Source organism: Chlorocebus sabaeus, chromosome 1, assembly GCF_047675955.1.
Source record: "Chlorocebus sabaeus isolate Y175 chromosome 1, mChlSab1.0.hap1, whole genome shotgun sequence".
In the NCBI taxonomy this organism is placed as follows: Eukaryota; Metazoa; Chordata; class Mammalia; order Primates; family Cercopithecidae; genus Chlorocebus; species Chlorocebus sabaeus.
In genome coordinates this window covers 92,469,223-92,488,163 of record NC_132904.1, presented here as the reverse complement: position 1 = coordinate 92,488,163, position 18,941 = coordinate 92,469,223, and the positions used below count along the sequence as shown (strand labels likewise).

The 18,941-nt window shown below is 36.0% G+C and overlaps 1 protein-coding gene across 4 annotated transcripts in view; it reads left to right on the top strand.

Moving 5' to 3' along the window:
• The first annotated feature begins 1,989 nt into the window (after positions 1-1,989).
• MTMR2 (myotubularin related protein 2) overlaps positions 1,990-18,941 on the top strand; it is an 86,864-nt gene continuing 69,912 nt past the window's right edge. Inside the window, exons 1-3 of one of the 4 annotated variants that reach the window (XM_038005292.2) lie at positions 1,995-2,461; positions 9,247-9,356; positions 12,441-12,511. Coding sequence is in view for 1 of the 4 variants with exons in the window: in XM_008020605.3 (XP_008018796.1) it covers positions 2,382-2,461 (80 nt within the window). In the remaining 3 variants the exon portion in view is untranslated. Of the gene's footprint in view, positions 2,462-2,628; positions 2,645-9,246; positions 9,357-12,440; positions 12,512-18,941 lie in introns of those variants that run through there. The other 3 variants (XM_038005293.2, XM_008020606.3, XM_008020605.3) reach the window with 3 other exon arrangements.

Genomic DNA, 18,941 nt, shown 5'->3' with positions numbered 1-18,941 from the left:
AAGGAGTAACATCTGTTAAATCTAATAAACAATTTGGCCTTGTATTTTGCATACTTTTTCTTCAATTTTCCTAGTGCAGTTATCCCTTAGTATCGGCAGATTATTGGTTTTAGGACTCTCAAGGATAGTAAAATCTAAGGATGCTCAAGTCCCTTATATAAAATGGCATTAATATCTACATATAACCTATGCATATTCTCCTGTATACTTTAAATCAACTCTAGATTACTTATAATATCTAATACAATGTAAACGTTATATAAATAGTTGTTACATTGTATTGTTTTCTATTTGTCTTGTTTTTTACAATTTAAAAAAATTTTTCAATCTGTGGTTGGTTGAATCTGAGGACATGGAACTCATGGGTATAGAGGGCCAACTGTGATTAATTTTTCTTATATTTTAAAAAAAGTATTGGTTGGTGATGGTTTGAAAATTAAAAACAAAACACAGTTCCTTCTTGCAGATAGTCTGAGAAAAAACAGTCCAGATTATACATTGAAAAATTAATAACTTTTAGTGAGATCCCGAGTCAACCGTTTTTTTTTTTTTCATTTTTCTTTTCACTTAGAGTTCATCAATTAATTAGAGCTCACTAATTAATTTTCAGCTGATATTCTTTGCTTGTGTTTTCACTCTGAGAAGTTACCGCTTTACCAGTCAGGTTAGAAGTAATGCAGTAAGTTCAGTGGAAAAACAAGTAATAATAGATCTAATTAGTGAGACTGTACTGTGCAACCGACTCTGTATAGAGAAAAACAACCGATTACATAGATATTTTTATTCCCATTTTAGAGATGAGAAACAACTTAACCACAGCACAGAGCAACTGTAGTGACAGAACTGGGATTCCGACGCAGGTTTGTCTGGTTCCAAAGTCTCTACACCTTTACTACACTGTTCTTTATTAATCACTAGATAGAACCATACAAATATTGTTATATCAGGCAGAAGATTTCGAGGGTTCTATTAACACAGTGCTAGGAATGAACTGGGTGGAAGAAAGTATATGGGTCTCCCATTCAAGGGTTCATCAGTGTTCACCATACTTAGGAAGTTTAAGTCAAAGTAGCTGACAATGAGTTAGCATTTTGGAAGACAGGTAGAGATGGTGAAGAAATAAGGAAATTCTTCTATGAGTCATTATAGATATTTAAGCTTGTTAAAAAATGTTTTTGACTACCTGCTCCTTTTGCCTACAAAGTACAGTTAAGATCTCTTAAAAATTATGGAAATAAAAACAATCGGTCGCGGTCTGTCCTTGCCAAACTGAATAAAGGAACAGAACCGCTAAGCCTTTTGTGCTTAAACACATACTCATCAGTAACTACTTTAGCTCCTACAACTAAGCTAGGTTGTTCTTCTGGGGAATGTACTTGCAAGTTAATACTACACCTGCAAGTATAAGGTTTTTTTAAAGACATCAGTTGTCTTTAATTAATTTATAATTAAATGTTAATTTAATTATACATTAAATCCAGTTTAAATCAATATGATTCTATTTATACTAGCAAGGAAGTTTTTTCTTTTTAAGGATCGTCTGATTTTTTTTTTTTACAGGAATAATCTTTGCATAATTTTACACCCCATACATGAGATGATTGGGATTCAATCTCAATCAGAAAAATCCCTTTATGGTGTCCTTCTTACGTCCTCTGTAACAGAAAAATCCTAGCAGAAGCATTTCCTCTTTACCCAGTTCCTGTTCTCTTATCACAGTTCTATTCCTCCACATTCCCTTCCTGCTAGGCACGGGAATTTGAAAGGGCATAGAAACACTGGTAAAAGTTTGTCTTCTACTTGAGTAATCCAATACCACCGCATCCAGTAGTATATAACTCTTTTTGCATGTATATCAGTTTCCTCCCCAATCCCTCTTCCATACCTCTTTCTCACTTTTCTCTCATTATCCTGTCCTCTTGTTTTACCTTGACCTCCACATTCCTGTCTCAATCATCCTCCTGGCCTCAGATCCTTATCTCTTTCCTGATACCCTCCTGCTTAGTGTTCCCTCATTCCTCTTACACCTAGGATTTCTCCTCCTTCCCTAAGGGTCTGGTCCTTCATCCCTCCCGCTTCACCAGACCCTCTCACCCTGGGAGCCGCCACCTCCCTTTCCCCAAGACCAGAGGTCGCGCGGCCGGACACAGCGAGCACTGCGCGTCGGTGGCGGCATCTGAGCGGGCGCAGTGGGGTCTTCCCGCGGCCCAGCAGCCTACGGGCGCGGTGCACTCTGGGGGAACATGGCCGCTTCCGGTCTCCCTCCCGGGCCGGCGGTGGCCTGACTGCGGCCCCTGCCCGCAGCACTCCGCCCTCCGCTTCTCCCGCCCTGTGGCCGCGAAGACCGCTTCAGCCTTTCCCTCTGCTGCCCCTGCCGCGCCATGGAGAAGAGCTCGAGCTGCGAGAGTCTTGGCTCCCAGCCGGCGGCGGCTCGGCCGCCCAGCGTGGACTCCTTGTCCAGGTAACCAGGACGCCCAGGGCCCCGCCCAGCGTCCGAAGGGGATGGAGAGGGGCCGGGGACCCACTGGATTGTTGTCCCGATTCGCGGATTCTGGTTTCTGAGGGCTGCGCCGGAATTCCTTCCCTGGGACTTGGGAACCACTTCTGCCTCCCTCTCTGGGGCGTGGAGGCTGAGGAAAAGGAGGTTAAAACTCGCTGCTTCTTTATTGATTCCTCCACCTTTCATATTCCGATCTCTTTTTCTCCCCAAAGGAGGTGGCCCCAGTTAATTACTTTCTCCTGTCTCTCATTCCCTCTCAAACCTTTTTTAAGACAGTTCCCCCCGCCCCCATTCTTTTACCCACATTTCCTGTCTTTATCACTTTTTCCAAAACCATCCTTCAGTCAATCTTTCTTCCTCCACCCTTTCTTATGTCTTTGGGTTTTGGATTCTTGCCCAAGCCTTTTCTCTCTTTTCATGGCTTCACTTTCTTAATTTCTTTCATGCTTTTCTCTACACTCTGATTTTCTTCTCGCCTCTCCTTTTGCTTAAATATGTAAATAAAAATGTCTCCTGTGCTTCTCTTTTCTAAATCTTCCAGCTGAAAGTCAGTATCAAGGAATCTGAGTGATTTTTATCCCCAGTGATAGGTGTAAGAAAACAAAATGAGTAGTAGTTTTCTTCCTTCTTGGGCTAGTGGTTCTCCAGGTTGTCATTTATCTTGTAACAGATGGGAATTTTATCCTGGAATTTTGAGGAGGACTTTATGCAGCTTTGCGGAGAGCTCTTATGAATATTAACTAGACGCGTTTTGGATGCGGTCTTTTTCTTTGATTTTTAAAATAATGATTTAAAATTTTATTAAAAAATAATATAAGACCTGTATTTGCTTTTTATGCAGCCATGATGAAATCTGGTTCTTTTCCACTGAATAATAGTCTAATTGTTATCAGAGAGTTATTCGATAACTGCTGTGTGAAAACAATTTTCATTTTCTCCTCGAATCAATTGAAGTGGCTCTATTATAATTCATTTTGGATTCTGCTAAATATGGGTAGTTATTGCCTTTTTTCCTATTGGTGTTCAGTACCTCATTGGGGAACCACTGTCTGATCCCATCATTCTAAATCTCTATATGCATTCATAGCTCCCTGCCTAGTTGTTTTTCAGAGTCCTTAATAAGTACACTATAATTGTTGGCTTAAAGTGCCTTTTCTACCAGGCTATAAGCTATTGTACTTGAGGGCAATCTTAATCATCTTCATATCTCCAGCACTTAACATAGTCTCAGCATGTGATAGGTGCTCACTACGTTCATTTTTTTGAATTTGTAGCCTGAATTATCCAGGAGAGGAGTTTTCTTTGCAGTTTGATTATATATATTGCACGTTTAAATCATGTATTTTTTGAATTCTGTATTGCTTTGAAATGTAGAAAGCTGAGGATTAACATGTTTAGCTGTAAAATTCATTCAGAAAACAGGTTGGAAAATTCTAATTTTATGGGAAAGTTACAAATGACAACTATGTCTCAGAATAGAATAAGAGGCAACCAGTACTCTCATCCGAGGCAGAGGAGTCAGAACCACATGAAGCAGCATAGTATGTTAGAAAGAAGGAAGTACTGGAAGTTAGGAAGCTCCCATGCTGAAGTCTCTGGCTGAGCTAGCTCTTTGGTCTTTATCGTTTAACCTTTTTAGTCTACGGTTTTCTCATCTTTTAAAATAAGAAGCTTAATCTAGAAAATCTGTGAGGTCCCTTGGAACTCTAAAATTGTCATTTTTTAAATGTTAATGACAATACTGAGATAAATGCATTGGTATTAATTTTAAAGATAATTCCTTTGCAAATAACCTGTTTTGGATATTTGCAATTACGCTAAATGTCTTTTATTATCATAAACTAATATTTCTAACGGTGCCACTTTAACATATTTATTTCCTAAAAAAGAAAGCCCAGCAAGTTTAAAGTTTATGAACTTCTTTATAAAAAACTATTTACTGACATGAATTTTAGAAAATTAAGTACTCCTCGAGAGAATTGTGATTATAGATTAGTCTCATCCTCTCTGGACAAAAATATAAGTATGAATCCTGTTTTCCATGAGAGAATGCCAGCTTTCATTACTCTCCTCTGGAAGACAAAAAGTAGTATTTAGTTAATGTCCACTGTATGGAAGTTTCCCTGCTAAATTCTACGTATCTTTTATTTCATTAATCATCATACCTGTTTGTGGCACTCTCTTTAATCAACAGTATGTAATAGATACATTATAGACACTAGTTAGAAAGCTTAATTTTAAACAATCTAGGCTAACACTTCTTCGCAGTTGATTCTAATACATTGCCAGTGTGGAAAACTTAATCTAGGCTAACACTTCATCTCAGGTGATTGTAATACATTGCTAATGTGGAAAACTTAATCTAGGCTAACGCTTCATCGCAGGTGAGTCTAATACATTGCCAGTGTGGAAAACTTAATCTAGGCTAACACTTTATTGCAGGTGATTCTAATACATTGCCAGTGTGGAAAACTTAATCTAGGCTAACACTTCATCGCAGGTGATTCTAATACATTGCCATTGTGGACTGCTGTGGTCTCATAGCTGTGTTGTGTCTATCTAGATTGTTTTTTTGTTACATTAGCCTTTGACAAAGCAAAATTATTGCTGTTTGGCCTATATTATCTCAGTTTTTGCAGAAATGATGCCCTTAAATTGTAGTTTATTTTTATGCTTTCTGTTTTTATACAGAGGCCTAATTGGGAAACTGCCTTGGGAATTTGTTTTGATATCTCTGGCAAAATAGTAGTTAATATTGTTAAATGTGTCACAAAATGTCTTTCACCCATAGATTGACATAAATTTCTGCTGAATTTAGCTACAAGGAAAATTATTTATAGAAAAAATTATGTAGGCTCCTCGTTTGTTAGTAAATGCTAACTACGTAACTGCATCTTTCTCTTTAGCTTAGTAAAACACTTTAGTCAAATTTATATCTGAAGGTGGAAATATACTCATCTCTAATTTCTTTAAGTACTTTTATTATTACATGAACTCAAGTTAAATATTATGTGTTGCGTTTAAATGTATTGATTAGATGTTTGAAGCCCTTTTGGGAAGTAGGAAGAATAATACACTAATCCATGTGGTTGCCCATTGTTTTTTGAAAATGACATAGTTGGCTGGGTGCCGTGGCTTATGCCTGTAATCCCAGCACTTTGGGAGGCCAAGGTGGGAGAATCACTTGAGCCCAGAGGTTTGAGACCAGCCTGGGCAACATAGTGAGACCCCGTCTCTAAAAAAGAAAAACTTGTTAAAATAAGTAAAAATATTTAAAATGAAAATGGCATACTCCACTGAAGTTGGATGAAAGGCCATTGTGCTATCTGTAGGTCACAATAAACATATAATGGGTCTTACTAAGTATCTGTAGTCATTTCAGAGTTGCTCTTGTCTCCAGTTATGCCTTCTAGGTCATCATAGGCCTGATACCTTTGCCCACAAGCGAGCAATTTCATTCTTCATATGATATCCAGATAGTAGTTTCCTAACCAGCTATAGTTATGTCATCCTGCATCTTTAAAAAAATAAAAAGTAATTGTCAGCGGGGCATGGTGGCACGTGCCTGTAATCCTGGCTACTTGGGAGGCTGAGGTACCAGAATTGCTTGAACCTGGAGGCCGAGGTTGCAGTGAGCCAAGAATGCGCCACTGCACTCCAGAGTGGGCAACAGAGTGAGACTCCATCTCAAAAGAAAAAAAATAAAAAATAAACAAAAAACAGTAGTTGTCTTTGGTGAGTCCTGCTTAATATTGCCATACTTCAGTGAACTGTTCAGCAACTCTTGTATATTTTGCTGTTGGCCATTCTTCATGTATGTCTAGCCTCACAGAAAGAGAGCGGGGGTTGTGGAAAAATTCACTTTAGCATCCTGATAATCTAGTTATGTTCTGTAATTTTATTCTTGTTGGGTGTGGTCTGATTCTTGATATAAGTATGACTTTATAGGTAAAATATATAGGTAAAATAATATACTATATAGGTAAAATAATACTGTAGGTCAGATGTGATAAGAGTAGTCCTGAGTCTCAGAACTGTAATGAGTTACACAGCAGAATTTGACATTATATTGGTAATAATCTGCCATCTTAGTCTGGTTTTCCATTTTTCAGTTTATACACTAGTACAAAATGCACTGCTTTAGTGGGTTTCTTTGATTAGTTTGTATTATGCATAATCAAATGGTAAGCTATCCAGTGCCAAATAGGTGCTCAGTGAACATCTAAATGAAACATCTAAATGAAAGAATGTTGACAGAATGTTCACCACTGGTCTTGTTTGTTGTTCCCATTCAAAGGATTAAAAAGGATTCCTTCTGTTGAATTTGGCCTGAACACTTGCAATTTCAGGTCTAAGTTGAAGTTATTTTTATGGGAGACTCTGGACATCTTGAGCTGATTTTACTGGCTGTATTATCTGTTCTGTGCCCAGTCCCATACATAATGAGGTTATTATGTCCTCTTCAACTACCTATTTATCCATCTGCTACTCTTGTTTACTTTTGCCCCTTTTGCTCTAACTTGTGTTGTTAGTCGTTTTATTTAATGTGTATTCTTGTCATCCTTCATATACCCTCAGGCTTTAGTTATTCTGGGTACCATACTTGTTTATCCCAGATTATTTTGGTTTTATCAATTTCTAGTATATAATTTCATTAGCATTGATGAGCATCTTATATTTACGTTTAACTTCCATTAAAAAAATCAAAGGGGAGGTACACATACTCAAAGTAGTTCTCAACTGATTGCATTTCTAAATTGCATGCCTGCCTTAAAATTATCATCATTTGAAAACAGCAATTCCTGGATTTGTTTCCATGGATTTTGATTATACTTACAGCCTGAAGAAGTAGAAGAGTTTCCTAGATTTCTAAAACACATTTTGTTGCAAGCTCTCATCTTTAGGTTTAGCCTCAAGGTCACTTAAGAGTGATGTGTTGGAGGCCAGGTGCAGTAGCGAATGCCTGTAATCCTAGCAGTTTGGGAGGCTGAGCAGTTTGGGATGACTTAAGCCCAGGAATTCCAGACCAGCCTGGGTCACATGGCAGAAAACTGTCTCTGCAAAAAAATAAAAAGTTAGCTGGGCATGGTAGTGCATGCCTGTAGTCCCAGATACTTGGGAGGCTGGTGTGAGAGGATCACCTGCGCCTGGGAATGTTGAGGCTGCAGTGGGTTGTGATGGTGCCACTGTATTCTGACCTGGGCAAGACAGTGAGACCCTGTCTCAAGAAAAAAACGTGATGGTAGGAAAGATGCTTTTATGTTGTTTTTCTAGTAGTGGTGATGGATTTGTGTACAATCACAGGTTTTTACCCATTCCCTTTGTCACTCTTGGCATGTCTTCTGAGACAGCTGGCAAGATTAGAGGTAGAAATTATAGCTGTAAAACAGAATAAAGCTACCAGATTGAACCTACAACCTTGGCATTATTAGTAGCACCTTGCATCAAACATTGAGCATATCAGACTAAAAATTACTTATATTGGATTTCATTAATTAAAAACCCTCAAAGAACTAAGTTCTCTTAGATAAGAACCAATATGGGTCTGAAATATGTAATTATGTAGCTTTTCAGAAAGGACATATTTAAAGAATGCAAGTTGATAGTGAACCTGAGACTGGGTCCCGTATATATCTGTATTTTTCGTTTTTATGCTATTATCAATAATTTCCTATTAGTGTAGATCAGTAGTTCCCAAAGTTTGCTCTCCAGGCCAGTAGCATCAGTATCTCTTTGGGATTTGTTAAAAATGCAAATTCTTGGGCCCTACCTTGGACCTAACTGAATTAAAATTTTAAGGGTGGAGCCCAGCTGTTGGTGTTTTAGCAAGCTTTCCAGGTGATCCTGATGGACGCTAAAGTTTGAGAACCACTACCTTGGATCTTTTGCCAATTGGTGCCTTTTGTAATGCAATCAACATTATTTGAAACTAAGTTAAGGTCTATGGTAGAGGTACTGTGAAACTATTACTTGAAAGCATTTTTGTAATAAATGTTGACTAAAGTAGTAAAAGGTAAAAGTCATCTTTTGTCGATTTATTAGATTTGATTTCTAGGAAACTTCTTAAGGCATTTTTCTTTCTCAGTCATGAATAACACGAAACAAGAATATATGTTTTAGCCTTTTTCTCTTTTTTTTTTTTTTTTTTTGAGACGGAGTCTCGCTCTGTCACCCAGGCTGGAGTGCAGTGGCCGGATCTCAGCTCACAGCAAGCTCCGCCTTCCGGGTTTACGCCATTCTCCTGCCTCAGCCTCCCGAGTAGCTGGGACTACAGGCTTAAAAATAGATTCTTAGTGAGAAAGATTAGTGGAAAGAAGCATTTAAAAAAGGTACAGTTGACCCTCAAACCACATGGGTGTGAACCGTTCAGATCCACTTTGTGTGGATTTTCTCCTGCCTCTGCCACTCCTGACAGCAAGACCAACCCCTCCTCTTCCTCCTCAGCATGCGCAACGTGATGAGGATAACAAACTTTATGATGACTCACTTCCACTTATTGGGTAGTAAATATATTTTATTTTTCTTGTGATTGTCTTAATAAATTTTTTTTTTTTTCGTTGTTAGAGTTCGGTTTATTGGCATGCAGCCTGAAATATGTTTTGATGGGCTGTTTATGTTATCGGTAAAGCTTCCAGTCAACAGTAGTCTATGGTAGTTAAGTCTAGGAAGTAGTTTGGGGAGTCAGAATTATATGCGGATTTTCAACTGCATTGAAGGTCAGCACCCCAACTCCTATGTTGTTCAAGGGTCAACTGTATTATGAAGAAATAATTCCAGGAGGCCATCACTTGAACCCATAAAGTTTGGATTACGCCCAAGGGAAGGAGATAACCTGGATACAGATGACCAGAAAGCAGTAAGTTTATTTTGGAAAGCTGCCAAGTTTATGCTATTGTATTCAAAATCACCAGAGCCAAAGATTGCATGTGATTCAGGATTTGAGTAATGGAAATTCTCCAGATTTTAGTGTGGAATATTTTTCCTTTGTAAGGAGGATGGTTTTGCATATGTAAAGTACTTGCTATCTTTGTGTCTACTGTATGATTTAGTTAAATTGGTAGATAATAATTAAACACTATTAGAGGTGATAGTCAAGGATAGGCAGTGATTTTAAAAACCGCTTTCCACAGGAAGTCAAGTTAAAAACGGAACTGTTTAAAAAGATAAGGTTGGTACTAGATTATAAAAATAAAAAGGACTAGGAAAGATGCCTTCTTGAAAATAATAACTTCAGTTCCCTTTCCTGTAGCTTTATTACGCAAAACTAGTTATGCCTGTCCCTCCTAATATGTTTCTATATAGGTACCAATGTTGTCTTTAATATAAACTGTTAATAAGCAAGCTTCATAATTCTTCCCTTCCCCAAGTACATAGGACCTGTGGCCTTAATCACTAGTGAATATTCATTCTTTCAAAGACTCTTACTTTGTATGAATAAATATTTTTATTGGTCTCTTTAAATATTTTTAGTCTAGAGTAAATAAGAGCAGATGCTGTGTATTAAATATATTAAAAATTAGCTGTAAAATATATTTTAATTAAAAATTTAAACACATTTGGAAAATTCTTTTTTTTTTTTTAAGTTATGCTTTAGGCTTAGCAGCGCATAACAGAAAATCCAAACTGACAGTAGCTTAATATAAGAGATGTTAAATTTTTTGTTTCCACATGAAAGCCTGGAGATAGTCAATACAGATCTAATATGGTGGATCTGAAGTATCAAGGACCCAGATTGTCTTACATTCCAGGGTTACCTCATGAACCAAAATTATTGTTGGAACTCTAGCTATTATATCTTCAGGAGGAAGGGAAGAAGAAGACCATACTCTCTCTCTTTAAAGGATACTTTTTTGGCAGTCACATGTCTTGTGTTTAAGCTTACATCCAGTTGGCTAGAACATGGTCCCATGGCCATACATAGGTAAACGAGAGGCTAGGATAGGCAGTCTCTTCTGTGAGGCCTTTGTGCTGAGCTAAATTTGGAGGTTCTGTCACTGAGGAATAGGAGAGAATGGGTATTGGAGTCATAGCAGCTTTTCCCCTTGTGTACAAATGAATCATTTAAAAGAAAGAAAGACATTTTCCACCTAAATTCTGCAATATTTCACTTATGCCAGAGACACCCTTAGAGTTGCAAATGCAGTTACCAAAATAGGAAACACACTGAAAGAGAGGAGGTAATATATTGTTGCAGACCAAAGAAGAGAACTGTGACTTGGAGCACTCTGAACTCTTGAGTTTAGGTTTCTGTTTTTTTGTGTCTTGTCTTGGGTTAGATTTTTATAATCTTAGTCTGGAACCATAAAATGAAAGTGATGCATTTAATAATGGCAAGATCATTAAGTGATGGGGAAATAGAAATCAAATGAAGAATGGGTTGATGTGCTGTTTTATATTTCACTTGAAGAGCTCAAGGAATTGCATGGTAAACTAGTAGTGGTAATGAAGTTGATAGTCTACTCTGCTTACTTCCAGTTTGACATCCATTTCCAAGCCATGTATCCATGTATTTTATCCTATTCCTGGATGTTGCATCAGGTTCTACTTAGGTATTTTCTAACATTTGAGTTGTAAGGATGTGGTTTCCATAAGGGAAGTAAATCTGACCATTTTAGTTTGTGAATGCTTTTGCCAATGTTCAGTTTGTTTTTATATCCTTGACCTAAACATTTTATTAAAAATCCAGAGACATCTGTGTGTTATATATTCATTTGTCACTTAAATATTAATATTTTAAGCATATAATTTCAAACCTAAGGAGTTTAATAATTTGAAAGTGAATAGAAGAGCATATGTATGTAAGTCTCCTCTGGATTGATAAAACATTTATTCATCAGGCTCCGAGGATTTAATAGGCATTAAGTCAAAAATATATCCATTTCTCTGCTTGGCAGAATTGCTTTTACTGATAGCAGCAAATGAGCAGTTGCTGAGGTAGGGAGGAGGCCTTGTCTGGAGGTTATGCATTAGCAAAAGGGAAAATAACTGGCTGATGATGGGCTGGTGATTACAAGCCTTAATATTCCTGAGCTGAGCCAAGAAGCCCAGCAAAGCTCAACAATAAAATTTTGTATAGTACAGATGTTCTCTGTTAACAATATTAGATAAAATTCTTCTATTATAAGCAAAGGCATTGCCTCAAAATAGAAATACCCAAGACAAGCCTTGCTTTCCTAGTGGTAGACAGTTATAGCAATAAATTAGTAGTATTAATATTAAACACAACAATAATAATATAAATAGCACAACATTTATTGCATGCTTACTATGCTGGGCATGGTGCTACATTTCTTCTATGCATTTTCTCATATAATCCTCATAACTGTATAAAGTAGAGAGTGTTAATGTTTCCATTTTACAGAGAAGAAAACAGAAGATTAGAGAGGGCACCTTGACATGTGAATTCAAGTCCATTTGACTTCAGGGTCTGTGCTCTAAAGAACACACATGCCTGAAGATCCAGTGCCCCAGGTGCAGACCAAAGCTTTGTAGTTAGAGGGCAGTCCCAGGGCAGGTTGATTGGGTGGTAGTGATGAGGACACAAGTTTCCTTGACGTGCTATTTTGCTGGAGAAGGATAAAGATACACTTATACATTGACCAAGTGAGAGTGTTCATATTTGGAGAGAATTTTCTTTACCTTTGAATGTTTTTTTTTTCCTTCTGATAGAAAATAGAATGATTTTTTTTCTTTGCCTGATGATTAAGAGGATAGTATCGTTTCATTCATTACCTGATGATTAAGAGGGTAGTATCGGTAGTATCATTTCATTCAAAATAACAGTTTTACATTTTGAAGACCATATAAACTATGAAGCAGGTAATTGCCAAAGCCTCCTCCCCACCAGTTCCTGCCCTGCAGGCTTTGCACAATGATTTAGAATTCTTTAGGGTTCCTTAAATTTCTGAATTCCCCTAAGTTCCTTTGTGTTTGTTTACAGTTAATGTGTTAAGAGCCATTGACATTTGAAGATCATCAGAAGTGAAGATAAAACATCTCAAAAATTATAATGTAAGTGAATGGTAAAATGCAGATATAAAAATAGACAAAAGTTAATATTGCCAGCAATATTTCTGGATTATATATTGTCCAAAATGAAATTTGCACATATGAGTAACCAGTAACTTCAAACTTTCCATTTCCAAGTCCCTGTCCTTAAAATTCTGTGTTCTCTTCTACTTGGGGAAAACAGTCACTAAGTTTTAGTCATCCAGTAATTTTCCATTAGAATTCTTTTGGCATCCATGTTCTGTTTTCTTCCTTTTCTTCCTTAGCACTTTGCAGTTTGACTTGAGAAGCGGATGACAAGAATTCATGTTATATGCAAAATGTTACAGATACTAAGGTCTTTGCTTTCCAGCTATTGATGTGTGTTGTGTATGTTATTCAAGTGTAATTTTACTACTGTTTTGTATGTTTCTTAGCCAAAAATATGACCAGTTAGCTAGCTGCCTTCCTTCCTCCCCTTTCCCTCTTCTTTCTTTCTTTTTTTCCCTGCCTCTTTCCCTTCCTTTATTTCTGTAAATAATTGTTTAACATCTACTGTACCCTACACACTGTGCTAGATTCTGAATTCCTAAAAGCTTGGTGCTGAAATGAATTATATCTTTTTATACTCTTAGAGGGATTAGAGATCATCCAATTAGTGTTTTTCAACTGTGGCTGAGGACCACCTGTATATTTCAGTCAACTGTGAACTTGGTGAACGTTTAACTTCCTAGGTTTCAGTGTGGACATTCTGAATCACTGAGGTGACGTTAGGAATTGGCATTTAACCGTTGGAGAACCACCAATCCAGATGCTTTTGGATGCTAGTCTAGTTTCAAAAGTTTTCAGATGTGGAAATAGTTCTAGAGAACTCTAATAATTTACTCCAAAGCACAATAAATGTTAAGAGGGCCAGGAAAGGTGGTGGTTTTCCTCTGAGGTTACAGAACTATTGAGTGTCAGAGATGATCTCCTAATTCCCAGTTCTAGACTTTACCATGTAGCATCATGAATTTTTTTGCAGGGCCGTATAGCTTCACTGTGTTTCATGTCTGTGGAACCCTCTGCTTATACCATGTATAAGATTATAACCAATCCATCACTGTTTCTGAAAAAATAAGAGGACATATGGGTTATGTAAATGAAAAACATACTGTTTCTTCATTTTTAGTCAGATTTGTGATTCATTCTGGTTTTGAAATCATTGGATGATAGACTTGAAGGAAAGAAAAACCATTTTTTTTTGTATCCATGATATTATTCCTACCTGGATTTAAGTTTTATGCTTACGAAAATGAGGATCTGATTTCATTTTTTGAATCAAATAGTAGGTACAAATTTTATAGTGTTTTCCAAATAGTAGGTGCTTGATAAGCTATACTATGAGCAGTTTACTGTTAAAACTTTTCTTCCTTTGGATTCTGTGAAGGACGCTAGTTAGGAGTGACTTTATTTGCTTCATACAGAATCTGATGCTTTATATACCAACCCAGAAACTTTAAATAATTGAAATAATTTTATTGTATTTATAATGCTATATTTTATAGTTGGTATTCACAAGATTTCTGAGGGACTGAAATTTATAAAGTATTTTTGAACTATAAGAGTTTTAATTTTAGTATTGAGTATATTTTATATTGTATTGTGTATAATATATTGATAGTTACTGATTTGCCACTTTATATTAGTAAATCTCGTTATCTTAATTTTGGAAATACTCTGTAATTCTCATATTACTGGAAAGTTTAATGATGCAGTGCCTTTTTAAAAATATTTCAAGGCACATTTTAATTATATGATTTTTAAAAAATCATTTTAAAATAGCCTATTCATTTCTAAAAAAATTATTATATTTTTCAATTATAAATTTTTTTTTCATTAAACATTTTTTTGTTCTTTTCATAACCATGGAATCAAAATTGTACATATAATAGCTCTAGAAAGGAACCTTATCTGTTATGTGGTTTTCTAGTTTATGATTTCTAACAACTAATATGGTAAATAGGGAAGAGATTCAAAATTAGGGAGAGATGTCCTTGGCGGGCATGGATCACTGAGTAATGTCAATATTTTGATTTTTAGCTTAACCTTTCTGGACTACAAAGAGAAAGACATTGAATGCTCTACCTTTCCTACTGAGAGTTTAAGCTTAGTAACTGGGAAAAAAAAAAACCCTACCTGTGTTAACTTCGTTTATATGACTTTAAAGTTTGTGGAGAAAAGTTGTATCTCATTACATTGAAAGGGTAGTGAAAGATTAATTGTATAATAATCAGTTTTGCTTGTCTTGGAAAAACAAAATATATCTATCTAGATAGCAAAAATAATGGATATGACTTTCTAATTTAATTTAATGAATTCAGGTTTGCAAGGTGGGATGAGAAAATGATATGACAGATCATTTTTCAAGACAAATTTCCATGTTTTCTATGCTTATCCAAGTAAAATTGTTTGTTTGAGCGAGTGTTTAGGGAATACATCACCTTCTCTCTCTTAGTGTTTCTGCCTATATACTTTAGTTTGGAATGGAAGGGTTAATTTCAGAGTTCTAATAATCTGACCAGTTTTCAGTTTAGTTTGATTCTTCTCTCAGTTAAGTGATATTTAAATAACTTTTTCCCTCTAGGCTACTTATAAATCTGTGTGTTTTCATTTGAGCTATCATCTGAATTTGAATTGGAGGTTTTTGAAGAGATTCTGAGAAGCTCCTTAAACGGGATGCTGTGGCTGTGGGATTGGTGCTGGAATTCAAGGTCCTTCCTGCCCTCCAGTCCTCACCCCTCTCTCCCAGGGACACATTCATTTTGAGCAGAACACTTTGGCTTTCACCTCTTTATTTATTTAAATTTCCCAATAAGTTCTTTGAAGAAACAATACTCTGGAGAAAAAACAGACCTATGTAAACCATTTTCTATACAAACTGGTTGTTCGGACTCTGCTGCATTATGAAATCATATACCTGTGTTTTATTTTGGGAAATGTAATTGACAGACCTGGAAATAAATTGATAACTGTGTCCAGGGTCACATGTACCTCAGAACCTTGGGATTTTCCAAACTAAGTGCCAACATGCACCAGTTGGAAGGCTGTCCCAGAGCTCAAATCCCCTTTGTTTCTCGGAAGAATACAAGTTGTCTCTCATGCCATGATGATCATTTATATAATCTTTTTTATCTTATGAATTGGTTAAGTTTAATGCAAGGTTCTGGCTTAGCATTTTTAAACATAATTAAAAATTGTAAATTAATTTGTTTTGCGGGGATTGTTTTTCTGTTTTGAGAATCCTGCAAATATTCTGACAATAAGTCTTTTGTGTCTCAAATGTTTTATACACACTGCAGGCCTTTTATTATTTTTTTTTAATAAAATCTTCAACAGAATGACTAATAGAGCATGAACAGTGCTTATGACACTATAGTGCATTGTGTAAGTATTGAGAGCAAAATTTGCATTCCTAGAAAAGCTTGTTCACGATCAGAATATAGAAGGCATTCTTTAATGTTCTTGGGCAAACATGCTGTGTATGTGCTCAGGACATTACTTACAAGAAAATAACTTTTTAAAAAGAACCTTTTCTTTCTACGGAATATTGAAGAAAAATTGAACTGGCAGCAAGAGTGAAACAGTTTAAGGCAAGTGGTTTAGATCTTATTGTAATGACTATGGTCAGTAGAAATACAGCCTCTCCTAAATCCTCTAGAGGCATTTGTTTATTAGGATATATGAAAAGATGGATGACTTGATGTTTCCGGGTTGTTTTCACTTAAAGTATATACTGCTGTTATGTTTATCTGCATCTTTAATTTTCAGAAATACTTTTTCAAGAAATATTTTTGTTGAATTATAAATATTAGATTCTCTTCATTACTGTGAAGTACTTTCAGGTGTTGCTGTGATTGACAATAAATGATTGTCATTTATGATAATTCCATTAACAGTCTGGCAAATCAGTGGTGCCAGAAAGGGTCAATACTTTTCTAACAGTTACACTGAAAAATACTGGTGGTGAAATTGGTTTTGTGATTGAAGTTTTGGGTCTGTCTTCTGATTGAATATATTTAAAAAATCACATAGGTTGTGTGTGTGTTTATATATATATATTTAAAAAAATTTCTCCCCAATATTTATGCTTTGTATTATGTGATTCATCAGTTAACTAAAACTTGTGAGTTTAAAAGTATGTATATTTAATTTTCCTAGTGCACATGAAGACATTTTACATTATAGAGCTGAATGAAAAGTACTTTTAGGGCCTAGTGCTTTGCTTAATTTTAATTTAATTAGTGGATGCCTTTTTAAAAATGGACTTCCTCTTCTGTTCTTGTATTTCCACAATGCTATTTGTTGAACACTTTCTACCAGTTCAGTATTTAACACTAAGTACTTTCTACAGATCTTGCTTTTTGATCCTTAAAAGATTTTGATCCTTATTGCAAGATTTTGTAACATATCATTATAATTTTATAAATAGAGAACTCTATCCCCAGTATTTAGTACATTGATGATATCAGTAAATGTTTGTGGAATGGAGGGGAGGTTAAAAAAAAAAAAAAAGGAGACTTAGTAAATTCCTCCTCTGGAGAGGACAGGAGGGAAGATGGCTGAGGCCTTTAGTTGGAGGTAGAAGACCTCAGTCTCCATCCTTCCGAGGAAGCTAAGGTGGTGGTTTGAGGTGTGGAATATTTGGATGGGATAAGTGAACCCCTGCTATCTGGAGAAAGATTTTTCTGCCTTTGCAGCATTAAAAGGGATTCTTATTATAAGTCCAGAGTTTGAGTCAAAATATACTTCTGTAGTAGGTACCAAACTTCATTTGTTTAGACATAATTTTAATTTGAAAGTTTCTTAGGAATATTTGTAACTAAAAACAAAATCTAAATGAAACAACAGCAAAAAAATAAACAAGTGAAGAGAGCTTTGTCTTATTTATTTATTTTATTTTGAAAAGCATATAGAGAGTAATTTTTCCCCCTACCAATAATTAGTTTGTATAACTTTGTTCACCTAAATGCTACACTTTGAAATGGTGGAACTTTCGAGACCAAAAGGGTAGAGCATTGCTTTTAAGAATAGTGTAACAAAGGAAAAAAAAAAATCCTTTGTTATAATAACAGCAGAGAAAAAAATGTGTGGGAATGACTAAGAATCAGCTGATGGGATTACTGTTTTGATCTTGTGGTGGAAAGAAAACTATCTCTGGCTGAGTTGGTGGCAGGCCTGTTAGAAAACCAGGGCAGACTAGTGCTGTACTGTATTATTCTGTTGCTATAAACCTAAGTCCTATTATTTCATAGGCATGTGTATATGTGCATATTCCAGAGTTTTGGTTATACTCTGATAAGTTTTGTTGTTTTTGAGAAAATATTTTCTTTATCACCACTTCATTAATTTCTAAGGGTTCTAGTTTCAATCTGCATCTATGTAGCCCCTTCACAGCACCATTAATTGAATAGAGTCCTTACCCCGATGCTTGCATTTGTCAACTTTGTCAAAGATCAGATGGTTGTAGGAAGGCAGCATTATTTCAGGGCTCTCTATTCTGTTCCATTGGTCTGTGTGTCTGTTGTTTTTGTACCAGTACCATGCTGTTTTCGTTATTGTAGCCTTGTAGTATAGTTTGAAGTTGGGCAATGTGATGCCTCCAAATTTGTTCTTTTTACTTAGAATTGCTGTGGCCATTTGGGCTTCTTTTTGATTCTGGATGAATTTTGGAGTAGTTTTTTTTCCAATTTTGTGAAGAATATCATTGGTAATTTGGTACGAATAGCATTGAATCTGTAAATTGCTTAGGGTGGTATCGTCATTTTAACAATATTGATTCTTCGTATCCATGAGCATGGAATGTGTTTCAATGTGTTGCATCATCTTTGATTTCTTTCAGTAGTGTTTTGTAATTCGCATTGTACAGATCTTTCACTTTTCTGGTTACCTGCATTCCTAGGTATTTCATTTTTTTGTAGGTATGAATGGGATTGCATCCTTGATTTAGCACTCAGCTTGGATTTTGTGTATAGAAATACTACTGACGTTCGTACATTGATTTTGTATCCTGAAATTTTGCTGAAGCTGTTTATCAGATCTAGTAGCTTTTGGGCAGAGACTGTTGGGTTTACTAGGTATAAAATATATTATCTGCAAACAGATAGTTTGACTTTCTCTCTTTTTATTTGAATGCTTTTTATTTCTTTCTCTTGCCTGATTGCTCTTGGTAGGACTTACAGTGTTATGTTGAATATGAGTGGTGAGAGGGGGCATTCTTGTCTTTTTCTTTTTCTTAAGGGGAGTGCTTCCGGCTTTTACCCATTCAGTGTGATGTTGGCTGTAGCTGTTACTATTTTGAGGTATGTTCCTTCAATGCCTAATTTGTGGAGGGTTTTTAACATGAAGCATTACTGAATTTTATCGAAAGCCTTTTCTGCATCTGTTGAGATGATCATATGGTTTTTATTTTCAG